Genomic DNA, 13,648 nt, shown 5'->3' with positions numbered 1-13,648 from the left:
AATCCCAAATCCATTTTTTAAATATGCATTAGACACCAGAGTTACAAAGACCCAGCCCCCACCCCCACCCCGCCCCGCCCCAAAGAATTTACCTTCCGCTGAGGGGGTATAACGTATCCACGTACCTAAATACAAGGTAATTCCTGGGAGAGCGAGTGAACAGCGGGACCGAGAGAAGGGAAGGGCAGACAAGCTGCCACGGGCTTCCGGAGGAGGTGCCCTCGGGCTGAGCCGGGAGGAGAGCTGAGGATGCCAGGAGGCAGGACTCAGAAGGGAGGCATTCCAGACACAATAGTAATAGTAGGAGCTGGCATCTCGAGAGCTCTTGAAGGCAGCAAAGCGTTGTAGATGTAGTAGTGCAACCTTGCACAATCCCGGGGACTTTGTTGTAGTTCACTAGTTTTTCAGTTGTTTCTGACTCTTTGTGACCTCATTTGGGGTTTTCTTGGCAAACATACTAGAGTGCTTTGCTATTCACTTCTCTGGCATATTATACAGATGAGGAAACTGAGGCAAACAAGGCTAAATGACTTTTGGGGACCCTATTTGTGGTTTTCTTGGCAAAGATCCTAGAGTAGTTTGCCATTTCCTTCTCCAGCTCATTTTACAGATGAGGAAACTGAGTCAAACAGGTTGAAGTGACTTACCCAGGGTCACACAGCTAGTAAGTGTCTGAGGCCAGAGGTGAACTCAGGCAGGTGAGTCTTCCTGACTCCAGACCTGGCACTCTATCCACTGCGCCACCTAACTGCCCCAACATAGAATGTTGGAGATCTGTACATATAGTCAGCCAGGGATGCAATCAGAATTTAACGAGTGAAATATTAAATGAGAATGCTTATAGGCATCAATGCACATTAGTCCACATTTTCCAGATGAAGAAACTGAGGTAAACATGGTGAAGTGATTTGCCCAGGGTCACACAGCTTATGCATGTGTGAGGCTGGATTTGAACTCAGTTTTTCCTGCCGCTAGGCCTGGAGCTCTATCCACCGCACTAAATAATCAGAAGATAATAGAGGGAAGTGACTCCCATTGAGAGGGGATCAGGAGATGCAGATGAGTGAGTGACTACCCCCAGTTGTGTCTCTGTTTATTGTCATTTGGGCTTGTCCATTGTTTCTATTGTTTCTTGTGTCTGTCCTCCTGTCCTTATGTGTCCTCTTGCTTCCTTGGCACCAGAGTTGTCACTATTATTTCTGGTGCCTGGGGGTAAGCAAAACAAAAAAAATTCCCTAAAATCAACTTTAGAAAACAAATTGCAGTGTGTGTGTGTGTGAGAGAGAGAGAGAGAGAGAGAGAGAGAGAGAGAGAGAGAGAGAGACAGAGACAGAGACAGAGACAGAGGTTGAGGAGACTTTGGACCTTGGACATAATGCTCCATCAGAGAAGAAACCCCAGGGATAGAAGAATTAATGAATGAGTGAATGAACCAATGAGTGAAAAAGCATTTAAGTGCCTACTTAAATGATACTAAATCATTTCACCCCTTCAATTTCCCAGTCTGTCTCTTTTCTCCTCATCCGTCAAAAGGGGATGATGATGCTTGCCCCACAGGGCTGTCATGAGGGAAACCTTAAAACTCTCAAGAAATCTAAATTATTATCATCATCCCCACTTGTGGAAATTGAGGCCCAGTGAGTTTAAGTGATTTGTTTAAGTTACTTGTTAAGTGGCCCAGGCCTCCTGACTCTTGGTTCATGGGTCAGTCTGCTAAAGCACATTAACTCCTAAGGATATGGGGGCTCCCTTAGTTAAAAAGTCCATTGGAAGGCAGTGGGACGGGAGGGAGGCCAACCTGCCATTTCATACATATGAGACGATGAGGAATCCAAAAGACCTGAGTGCAAATTCTGGCTCTGCTGCTTCCTAAGCTGTGTGACTATGGGCAAGTAGGTTTCCTTCTCTGAACTTCAGCTTGCCCATCTGTAAAATGAGAAGGTTGTTGCCTCTAAGGCCCCTGTCAGCTCCAGATCTATGATCCCATAGATTATGATTGAACTATGGTCCCTTAACTTTAAAGCATGGTATAACTAGCAGTTGTATCAGCCAGGAGCCCAGCTGGCTACAGATGTACATTTCAGTCAATCAACAAGCATTTATTAAGCACCTTCTGTGTACCAGGCATTGTGCTCAGTGCTGAGAATACAAATAAATGCAAGGAATGAAAAAGTCCCTGCCTCAAGGACCTATATCCTAAAGGGAGAAAAAACAAGGACATGTCTAAGTAGATACAGAGTCAATCAATCAATAAGCATTTATTAAGCACCTACTATTTGCCAGGTGCTGTAGAGCTAGAGATATCAAAAAAGGCAAAAGACAGCCCCTGCCCTCCAGGAGCTTACAATCTAATGGTAGACAAATGAAAACAAATATATACAAAGAAAGCCATGTACAGGATAAAAAAGGAAATCAATAAACACTTATTAAGCACCTACTATGTGCCCAGCACTGTGCTAAACACTGCAATAAAAGGCAAAAGACAGCCCCTGCCCTCCAGGAGCTTACAATCTAATTGGGGAGCCAATATGCAGACAAAGCTAGGTACAGGATAAATAGAAAATCATTAACAGAGGGCAGGTACTGGAATTGAGAGGGGTTAGGGAAGGTTTCCTGTAAGAGGAAGGATTTTAGTTGGGACTCAGAGGAAGCCAGGGAGGTCAGTAGATGGAGATGAGGAGGGAAAGTGTCCCACACAGCCAGAGAGAGCACCCAGTACTGAGAGATGGGGCAACTTGTTCGTGGGCCAGCCAGGAGGCTGGCGTCACTGGACCTAAGAGTATGTGTTGGGGAGTAAAGTGTGAGAAGACTGGGAAGGTGGGAGGGGGCAGGTTGTGAAGGGCCTTGAATGCCAAACAGAGCACAAAGTTGTTAAATATATTGGTGGGAGGGCACCAGCCAGAAAGGCTTCATGCAGGAGTGTATTTGAGCTGAGTCTCGAAGGAAGAGGTTTCTATGACGTGCTTACGCCTGGCACACAGCAGGTGCCTACTGAATGTTGATTGATGGAGTCCTTCGCTCATGCAGAGGTGATATGAACTCCTGCCCTGTTCTCTCCTCCTCAGACCTTCTGAGGCTACAGGCAGTATTTCCTCCTCACTGGAAGGTTGCAGATGTGGGAGAGCAGACGCTTTCGCTTGGAGAGGTCGTCTGGACCAGCCTCTAGAAGGCAAACATCTCCCCACCCACTAGTGATGATAAGGCTCGTCTGAAGTGATGAACTGAGGTAGAATGGCCTTCCTGGTCAGTTCACCTCAGGGAAGGCCACTTCAGGAGGCCAGGCTGCCCAGCCCCAGGGCCACCTTCCCGACAGTTCCCATGATGCCCCAAGGGAGTTCAGGTTCACTTGTCATAAACAGACACTGCAGATATTCGGAAGCAGGAACACCTTCAACTTCATGTTCCTTGCCTGGTCTCATCATGACCCCAACCACCCAGTGGCCCAGCTAAGGAATCCTTAGGCTCTTGCTGCTCTCAACTAATGACTGATTTTAGGAAAATCATTCCCATCTGAAAGACAGCAGAGTATAAAGAAGAGGGTTGGCCTTGGAGTCAGAGTGACCTGGGTTTGAATCCCACCAGCTGCATGATTTTCAGTCACTTAGCCCCTCAGTACCCCAAGTATCCTCTAACACTCTGTGTTGAAGAGAAGGTGCTGATCTGCATTGGTGGAGAGAGTTTCCTTACTTGGGAGTTCCCTCATGATAATTAAATCACACGACCACACTCTATTTCTGTCCTATCGATCCTCATTACTGGGAGGATCTCTGCCTGTCCCCTGCCTTCACTTTCTTCCTGGAGACTCTTTGCCTAAATCAAGTACATGTGAAATCTTTGCCCCAGTCACCGTGCCCAGCTTGCCATGGCTGCTCTGGGCACCTGCTCCAGCCCATCGACATCTCCTACATGATTGATCCATGGCCCAGACATCTCAGGGAGATGGAAGAGCCTGAGAGCCTACCCACTGCTGGGGTCAAGTGGGAAGAGTCCTGTACCAGAAGTCATGGAGACCCAGGTCCAAACCCTTTCTCTGCTACAGACTCCCTGGGTGACCTTGGACAAGTCACTGTATATCTCTGAACCTCATTTTTTTTCTTAGTGAATGCTAAAGCAGGACCACAGTCTGCTTCTTATCCCAAACCCAAAAGGCCTTTTGGTCTCTTCAACCAGTCAGAATCCTAGAACCTCCAAGGTAGCAGAGGCCTCCAAAACCAGCTAGCACATCCTGTACCTGTACAAAAATCCCTCCAACAGCATCCCCAGCAGCAACTCATCTAGGATCTAGACAGGGAGCTCACTACCTCCACATTCCACTTTGGAACAGCTTTCCTGGCTAAGGAGCCTTCCCTGCTATCAGGCACAGTACTGCCGAGCACTGGACCCGGAGTCTGAAGACCTGCTTGGCATCTGTTAAATGAAAGCAATACCCACCCGAGAGGGTCGTTGGGAGCCAAAAAAGTTCATAAACCTAAAGCATTTCAGAAAGGTCCCGAGATCATTTCAGATTCAGATCTGAAAGAGGCCATGTCCAGATCCAGACATTTAGTCAGTCAATCAATCAACATACGTTTGTGTAAGCACCTACTATGTGCCGAGCATTTTGCTAAGCACTGGGGACACAAAAGAAGGCAAAAAACAGTTCCTGCTCTCTAGAGGCTCAAGAGAGAAGACAACATGCAAGCAAGTCAAGATAAATACAGGATAAATTGGAGCTTTAGTGAGTTATTTTATGAACCCAGATCACCCAGCACAGTTGTGAAGATCAGAGCTTAATGGGCATAAAGCACTTTGCAAACCTTCAGATGCTATGGAAATATAAGTTACTACTGTACTATGAAGGTCATTTCATTATTCCTTTTATTCTTATATTAATATGTTATTGTTCTTTACCTATGGATTTCCCGTGTTAAGATGTGTGCAGAGTCAAGGCGATGAAGCGTCTGCTTCCCCTCGTCCACCAAACCTATAATTTTGTCAGGGCAGGCTATTGGGTTTGTCAGGCCCAATCTGTATTTTATGAACTGGCTTTGATAATCGCTCATTAAATTGTTTCTCTTCTAAGTGTTTACCCATCAATTGCCTTCTTATTTGTCCTAATATTTTACCCAGGATTGAAATGAAGCTAACTGGCCAGTAATTTTGTGGGTCTCCCTTTTTAAAGATCAGCACAGCCCTGTTACAGAAAAGCTTTCCCATGTCATCTTAGGAGGGAGACACAAAACTTCTCTGCTCCAGGCCCTAGGGGCCAAGGAAGACTCCTGAAGGCTTCCAGAAGGGATGGGGAATGAACAGCCTGCTCAGAATGGCTAGGCTAGGGCACTGGAGCAAACCTAAGATAGCTTACTAGGTTCCAAGAACTGAGTTCAAATCCCAGCCCTGAAATTTACAATTTATGTGACCTTGGGCAAAGTCAGGCAGGCAGTAAACATTTATTAAGTGCCTACTATGTTCCAGGCACTGTGCCAAGTACTGGGTATGCAAAGAAAGGCAAAAAGACAGTCCCTGCCCTCAAAGAGTTTATAATCTAATCTAGATCTATGGTCTTGTCAATTTTCTCTGTGACCTTGGCTAAGTCACTTAAACTCAGAAAGTATTTGTAGCCATCATGCCAAAGTCCTGGCCATTCTCTGCTCTGGTCAGACTACATGTGGAATAATCTTGTTCAGTCCTGGGCACTATATTTTAGCACTGATAAGCTTTATGGTATCCAGAGGAGAGCAGCCAAGATGGTCAAGCAATTATTAAGCCCTTACTATGTGCCACGGCACTGTGCTAAGCACTTTACAATCCTTATCTCATTTGATTCTTACAACAAACCTGGGAGATAGATTCTATTATTATCCGCATTTTACAGATGGGTAAACTGGGGCAGACTGAGATGCCTTGCCCAGGGCCACACAGCTAGTAAGTGTCTGAAGCTGGATTTGAACCCTGACCCCAGATGCTGAGGTGCCTTGATGCCCCATGCTTGCCTCCAGGTCATCTGGCAGCACATGATGACACAACCCTTGGCCATCATCCCAGAAGTCCGATGAATGTGAGACTTTGATCCTATGACCCCTGGCAGCCTCAATTTCTTCATCTGTGAAACGAGAGTTTGATTAGTTGGTGAATCCGCTACTAACTTAATTAGTCCCTCTAAAAACCAGGGTGATTCTGCCCACTTCTCCCATCTCTCTGAGGTTGGGCATGCCCGGAGAGCCTGGGGCGGGGGTTGGATCTCACCAACGTTTCATCCTATTGAGCCCTAGGTCAGTCAGTCAGTCATCCAGCATGGGGCTGAACACAAGGGGCTACAAAGAAAGGCCAAAGACAGTCCCTGACCTCAAGGAGCTTACAGTCAGATGGGAGAGACAACATGAAAACGACTGTGTACAAACAAGATGGAGATGGGTTCAGTTGGGAGTCGTCTCCAAGGGAAGGCGATAGTGGTGGTGGGATCATGAAAGGCTTCTTCCAGAAGGGAGGGTTTTAGCTGAGACTCCATGGAGGCCAAGAGGTGGAGATGAGGAGGAAGGGATTCCAGGCACGGGGGACAGGCAAGAGATGGAGTGTCCTGTGGGAGGAACAGCCAGGAGCGGAGCTGGTGACGCTGGATTGAAGAGTAAATGAAGGGAAGAAAGGTGGAAGAAGACCAGAAAGGGAGGAAGAAGCTAGAACTTTCAAAGCCAAATGGACAATTTTATATTTTATCCAGGAAGTAATAGGGAGCCACTGGAGTTTGTTGAGTGGAGGAATGCGGGGTGACATGATCAGACCTGCACTTTAGGGACTTTAAGAGCTGAGTGAGAGATAGATTGGAGTGGGGAGAAACTAGAGGCAGGCAGACTGCCCACCACCCCCGGCCCGGCCCCAAGCAGCCTGTCACAGTTGTCCAGGTGTGAGGTGAAGAAGGCCAGGGTGGGGGCAGTGTCAGAGGAGAGGATCAGAATTCAAGATATTCTTTGAAGGTAGAATTGATGACATTTGAAAACAGATTGGAGAGGAACTTCTGAGAAGCCGCATAGTCCAAACACTCATTTTGTAGATGGAGAAACTGAGGCACTTGGGAAATGAAACAGTTTGCCTAAGGTCACATCAGAGTTAGAATTGGAACATAGGCTAATAAAGCAAGGAGCATTTATTAAGCCCCTACTGCATACCAAGTGCTATGCTGGTCAGTCTGTGAGCTCCCCACCAACCAAATGCCATCCATGTGAGTTCATGAAGAGTGCTTTTCCTGAGGCACTGGGGCCACAAAGGAGAGGGTGAATAAACGCCCAGATTCTCCACCGTAAACAAAAAACGAGATGCTTCAGAAATTGTAAAGCCTTCTCAGACCTCCATTTAACATCCTCCAGGGGCTCTATGCCCTGACCTGACCCACCCTTGGCAACCCCATGTAGGAGCCCTGCAACAAGCGTTTCCAGGATTGAATGGGGAAGGAATCACAGTGACCCAAACAATTATAGCATTCGAGCACAATGCAGCATCAATACTATAATTCACATCCCCGTGAATGGATGCCATCCTTTATTACCATTGCATGTAATTATCCTGCATTGATACTTGTACAGGCTGGGTGCTGGGCTGGGCTCTTTCCCCTCACCACGACAGAGCTGGATTTTTCCTCTCCAGTCATCCTGGAATCAGGGCAGGGCTCTCAGCAATTCCCCACAAGCCAGGCCTGGGACCCAAGCACCCTGAGCTGCTCTCATGTTGGTCCGACTTCCCTGACCCTGGACCCTTCTTGGCATTTTTTTGAGAAACCCAACACAATAAGCAGCATTTTCTTGAACTTATTAAAAAATCCAGACTTGTAAATTAATTTGTTCGGTGTTGTACAATGGCGGTACAGATGGACTCATTAGCATGCACACAACAAATAATTATAGATGAATTTTTAGCTGGCCTGCCTAATGGGCTTGCTGGGTTAATTATGTCAATGTATAATTACATCAGCCGTGGGAGACATAATGGTACACCCTGCTGAGCAGACACTAGCTAATGATGGTGTAATGCTGACAGAGGAGAGACAGACTGTTTGAATGCACCTGCTTACCTCGGCATAAACTGCTATTGTCTCCTTTTTCCTTTGCCTAAATAAACAGGCATTATTAGGAGGAGGTGGTGGTGGGATGGTGGAGGGAGGAGAGGGAAGAGGTTTGCTTGTTGGGGTCAAGGGGCAGCCAAGGAGCTCTCTCCCAGTGCTTCTGGTGGGAAGGGATTGGGCGGTCCCCAGATTCTCACAGGGGCAGGGTGAAGATGCCACTCTGGGGTTAATGCATGACTCAGAAATGCCCACTTGGGAGGACAGGTTCTTCGTGGGGATGGGAAACGGAAATGAAGCAGTGTGAGGTGGGGAAAAAACAGTAATTGAATTGGGAGTGTTGGGACTGTCCATGAGCTCTCTGAAAGAGCCACTTCTCCTCTATGGGAGCATGTCGCCCTCTGTGACATGAGGGGTTGGAGAGGTGGACTAGATGGTCGCTAAAGACACTTCTAGCTCTGGCATTCAGTGTGCCAAGGCCCCTCTCACCACTGACCTTTTTGGAACCAGTGTCCCTCTCAGCTCTGACTTTCTATGATCAAAGCCCTGTGTTCTTAGCCCTGTGTTCTAGATATAATATGTTCTAAGGCCCCTCCCAGGTCAGACTCTTCCCAGCTCTGATATTCCTTGTTCCACAGTCCCTCCAGCTCTGACATTCCATGTTCTAAGGCCCTTCCCTCCTCTGTATGTTCTGGGTAGGTAAGCCTTGTCCCCAAAGGGCTGGCTAGCTTCATGCCCACCTCAGGATTCTAAGTATAGCCCTAAGATGTTGGGGGGTTCTGTTGCTATTGGTTCAGTCCCCCATTTCTGTGCATTCTCACCAGTATTAATTGTCAGGTGCAGTTAGCGCCTCTCCTATATCATTGATTGACCCAGTGGTTAGCACTCCAGTATCATTTAATCAATTAATATCAATTACCTTTTATAAAAGAGAAATTTATTGAGAAGATACAGCAAGAACAAAAGTACAAACACAGTCCCCCAAACCTGGAAGGAGGCAAGGCACACTCTTTCCTCTACACCTCGGTTTTTTGGGGAAAGGAGCTCAGATTTAAAGTGGTTACTATGAAGCATTCACCCCACCAAGTAAGTTCATTTTGGAATGTCATCTGACTGCTGCACAAGCCATTCCCTTGCTGCTGGACATAGGCTATCAGCTTGGCTATCTGCTGTTGCGGAGCTGGGGCCTTTTCCTTGGGGCTTCATTTCAATCTGGATGGGAAGAGTAAGGCCATTGGTGTTCTCCCCACCTAGAGGCTTACAGCAGCTTTTTCCCTCACTCACTACCACGAAAAAGAGAGACCAGCATACTTTTGCACACACACACATTTCTGGCTCAGCAGCCAAATAACAGGCTCCTCTTTGACTGACAATAAGCAGACAGGAACCAGTTACAGAAGCTTGTGCATGCCCTCCATTACACATGCCTAGAAAAGGCTCACCAAACATCCATGTAGGGGACAACATCAGTCCAAGAATTCTGTTCTTGCACTAGAGAACTGGGCTTTCGTTGACCAATCTTCTGTTCCGTATGTAGTCCCCTATAGTTTAAAAAGTTCTTTCTTCACATAAACCCTGTCCTGGGAGATAATACTATTAGTAATGCTATCAATTAATAATAGCATTAAATGCTATTATTTCATAAATAAATTAATAATGCTATTATTTAATAATGGTAGTATTAAACATCGTTGTTTACAGATTAATTAATAAGATTGTTAATTCATAATGGTAATATTAAATATTATTTAATAAAAATTTAAAACTATTACTAATAACATATCTATAGAGTGCTTTAGGGTGCACATAGGGCTTTTTTGCAACAGCCCTGTGAGGTAAGAAGCACAAATTTATTGTCTCCATTTTACAGATGAGGAAAGTAATGCTTTGAGAGCTAAAAGTCTCTTGGATGAGACAGAGTCACCCAAGGTCACAGTGTTGGGGGGAGGGGTAGAATTCACACACAGACATCCAGATTCCTAAGTTCAGTACTCCTGTCACATCAGGTTGCCTTTTGAAGACAGAGGTTTATTATCCCCATGTTACCAAGGAGAAATTGAGACTTGGAGCAGTTAAGTGCCTTAACCTTGTCACATTAGTAAGAGGCAGAGGCTGGATTTGAACCAGGACCTGACCCCAATTCCTGTGCTTTCCCCATTAAGCTAGGCCAGCTGCTCTCCATGTTGGAGCTATGGTGGTAGTGGTAAGGGGTGGGAATTGGGCAAGCTGCTCACCAGGTTGCTTTCTCCCCAGACCCTGTGCCTGTGTTTGAGGCAGCAAGAAGCTTAGAAGATAGATTGCAGCAGCTACAAGCTTTTGACCCCACCAGCCAGCCCCTGAAAGATCTCCACGTCCAGTGGAAGAAACATCCAGAGATTCTCAAGACCAAAGGTACCATCACTTTCTGCCTAAAGGTTTCCCTGAGGAAAATAATCTGGGGGTCTTAGTGGATTATAAACTCAATACAAGTCGCCAGTGTTAGCAACCCAACGCTAGTGCTATCTTGGATTGCATCAGAATGGTCCAAGCTTCCAGGAAAAGGTGCTGATAGTCCCATTGGCCTCTGCCCTGATCAGAACATCTGGAATATTATGCTCAAGTCTGGGCACCACAGTTTAAGAAAAACATTGATAAGGCAGAGATAATACAAAGGAGAACCAGGACGATGACAGACCTTGAGTTCATGTCATATGAAGATTGGGTTAAGGAACTGGGGATGTTAACTCAGGAAGAGAAAGCTCAGGAGGACAAGACAGGTGTCTGAAGGGCTCATATGGAAGAGAGATCAGACTTGTTCTGCTTCGCACCACAAGGCAGAACCAAATGTTGCAAAGAGTCAAATTTCAGTTTAATGTGAGGAAAAAATGGAATGAGCTGCCCCAAGAGATGGTGGGTGTTTGAGCAGAGTCTGGATGACCTTTGTCAAGTCTGTTATAGTGGAGATAGATGCCTTTCATGTATGGTTTGGACTGATAGATGGCTCCTGAGGTCCCTTCCAACTGTCACATTTGATCTGAAAGGGCATCTCTCTCCTCTGATTCCACTTTTCCTCTATTGCCCAGTTCCCCCAACAACTCTAATCCCCAGGGAATTGCATTCAAGCTAAGGAGACCCAAGATATCTCACTTTACAGTAGTGGGAAAGCTGAAAAGATAGAAAGCTTCGATTTCAAGAAGCATTTATTAGGCGCTGTGCTCCGTACTCTGATATAATTAAGAAGAATGAAATGGTTGCTGTAATCAGCCCTACAAGGAGCGGACCAGAGCAGGGGAGGGGCACACTTGTATACAATCAGTCCATCAAGATTTATTAAGTACCTACTATGTGCAAGGTGCTGGGGATGAAGAGACAAAAATAAAGTAGTCCCTACCATCAAGAAGCTTATATTCTGCTGGGAGAAACAGATATAGACCCTCTGAGCTTCAGATCTATGTTCTTATGTCTTTTGTTGTTCAGTCATTTCAGTCCTACTCTTCGTGACCCTATTTGGGGTTTTCCTTGGCAAAGATACTGGAGTGGTTTGCCAGTTCCTTCTCCAGCTCATTTGATAGATGAGGAAACTGAGGCAAACAGGGTTAAGTGACTTGCTCAGGGTCACCTAGCTAGTGTCTGATGCTGGATTTGAACTCAGATCTTCCAGACTCCATGCCCAGCACACTCTGTCCACTGCAGGAGCCACCTAGCTGCCCCATTCTCATGTGTGAGTGACCTCGAAAGTGAGGTGAGAAATACTAATCCACCAAGGAGCCCTGATTTCACCACCAGGGGTATGCCTTGCATTGTTTTAGCTCCTAACCCCTTTACACCTTAGTAGATGGTCTGTCTCCAGGAGCTTCTGTGTCCAAAGTCATCCCTCTACGTCTGGTGGAGCCTTTTCAGGCTCTGCTAGGTTGGTCATAGCATCATAAGATTTTACATTGGTGGTCATCGAGTCTAGCCCCCTTATTTTACAGATGAAGAAACTGAGGACCTCCAAGGTTCAATAATTAATCAGAAGATCCTGGATCTGAAGCAGAAAAAGACCTTTGAGGTCAACTCCATCATTTACCAGATGGAGAAACTGAGGCCAGGAAAAGGGAAGTGACTTTGCCACAGTTACATAGATAATAAAGAAGCAAATCCTGGGATCCAAACCCAACTCTTTGGACTGTTGAGCCGGACTCCCACGTGTGGGCATACATGAAGCCCTTCTCACTTTATGGGGCCTGCCAGACCTTGCACAGATTTATATCCTCTCTCTAGGTCAAGGGCTCTTAACCTTCATTGTGTTATGGATCCCTTTGGCAGCTAGGGAGCCCATGGATTCCTTCTCAGAATTAACATTTTTAAATACATAAAACATGTGGGATTCCAAAGAAACCAACTACAATTAAATACAGCTATCAAAATATTTTTTAAAACACATTCATACCTTAAGAGTCCCTGCTAGCCTTAGGTGATCTCTTCAATGCTCGTGAGTCTTGATGTTCTTCAAGATGACTCTCCAGTTGACATATCCAGGCTTTTCAGAGACTCAGGTGACCAGAGTGGCCATTAAGTCAGATCCATACCCAAAGGAACCCCAGTACAACATATCCACCAAGTGTTCATCCATTTGGAAGAAGGGAGGGAGGGAGAACCCCCTATTTCCCCCTCTTCCTTTGGGAAACTTCCTCATTGTTGGGAAGTTTTTCCTGCCATCAACATGGCTCTGGAATGGGTGGAGACTAGTCGGTCCCTTCCCCACTGCCACCCATTGCTCCTGGTTCTGAACTCTGGGGCCACCAGATCTTCTACTAGCCTAGCTTGTGAGAGCCCAGGGCACCCAACATGCCACAATCAGACCCTGGAAGGGAATGATCCCCTGAATCAACACAGAGTATTTCCCCTTTCAAAGGACTCTGTTCTTTCTGCCCTTTGATCCCCTGAACCTTTTTGAGGGAGGCCAGGGATGTTCCACAAGCATTTGTTGAATGCCTGCCTTGTATGAGCAAAGCCTGGGGGGGAGATACAAGAAAGGATCTGGGGTGTCTTTTGAGTCCCGAAGGGATATAGGGTGGGGTGTGGAGACAAGACAGACACAGGAGACAGGTCAATGACAGCACAAGGTGATCAATGACTGGCTGTCAGCAGAGGACTCAGGGACTTCAGGGGCAGGAGAGATTAATGACTTCTCAAGGAAGGCTTCCTGGGAGGAGCAAAATTTCTACTGATGCCTTGCACTCCCGGAAAGGGAAGGGTCTTCTTAAGAGGCAGAGGGATGGAGTGGAAAGAGAGCTGAATCCTGAGCCAGAAGTTCAAGACACAGTGCACTAGCTTTGTGATCTGTGCCCTCAGTTTCCTCGTCTATTAAATAGGAATATTCATGCATGCACTATCTGCTTTACAGAGGTGTTATGAAAATAACACCTCCTAATTCCAAAGCCTTCCCCCTGTTAATTTTTTCCTGTTTATCTTGTATATGGTTTGCTTTGTATGTTTTGTTTTCATGTTGTCTCCCCTGTTAGATTTATGCTCCTTGAGGACAGGGACTGTCTTTTGCCACTTTTTGCTTAGCACAGTGCCTGGCACATAGTAGGTGCTTAATAAATGTTTATTGATTAATAATAGCTAAATTTTTTACATGCTGCCCACTGTGTG

The 13,648-nt window shown here is 46.1% G+C and overlaps 1 protein-coding gene across 1 annotated transcript in view; it reads left to right on the top strand.

Moving 5' to 3' along the window:
* CUX2 (cut like homeobox 2) overlaps nucleotides 1-13,648 on the top strand; it is a 249,209-nt gene that overhangs the window by 181,411 nt on the left and 54,150 nt on the right. Inside the window, exon 6 of the mRNA XM_036764170.1 lies at nucleotides 10,283-10,420. Within this exon, the coding sequence (XP_036620065.1) occupies nucleotides 10,283-10,420 (138 nt within the window). The remainder of the gene's footprint in view (nucleotides 1-10,282; nucleotides 10,421-13,648) is intronic.

Source organism: Trichosurus vulpecula, chromosome 1 (genome assembly GCF_011100635.1).
Source record: "Trichosurus vulpecula isolate mTriVul1 chromosome 1, mTriVul1.pri, whole genome shotgun sequence".
NCBI lineage: Eukaryota > Metazoa > Chordata > Mammalia > Diprotodontia > Phalangeridae > Trichosurus > Trichosurus vulpecula.
Note: the sequence above shows the minus strand (reverse complement) of the source record. Positions and strands in the feature narration are given on the sequence as shown.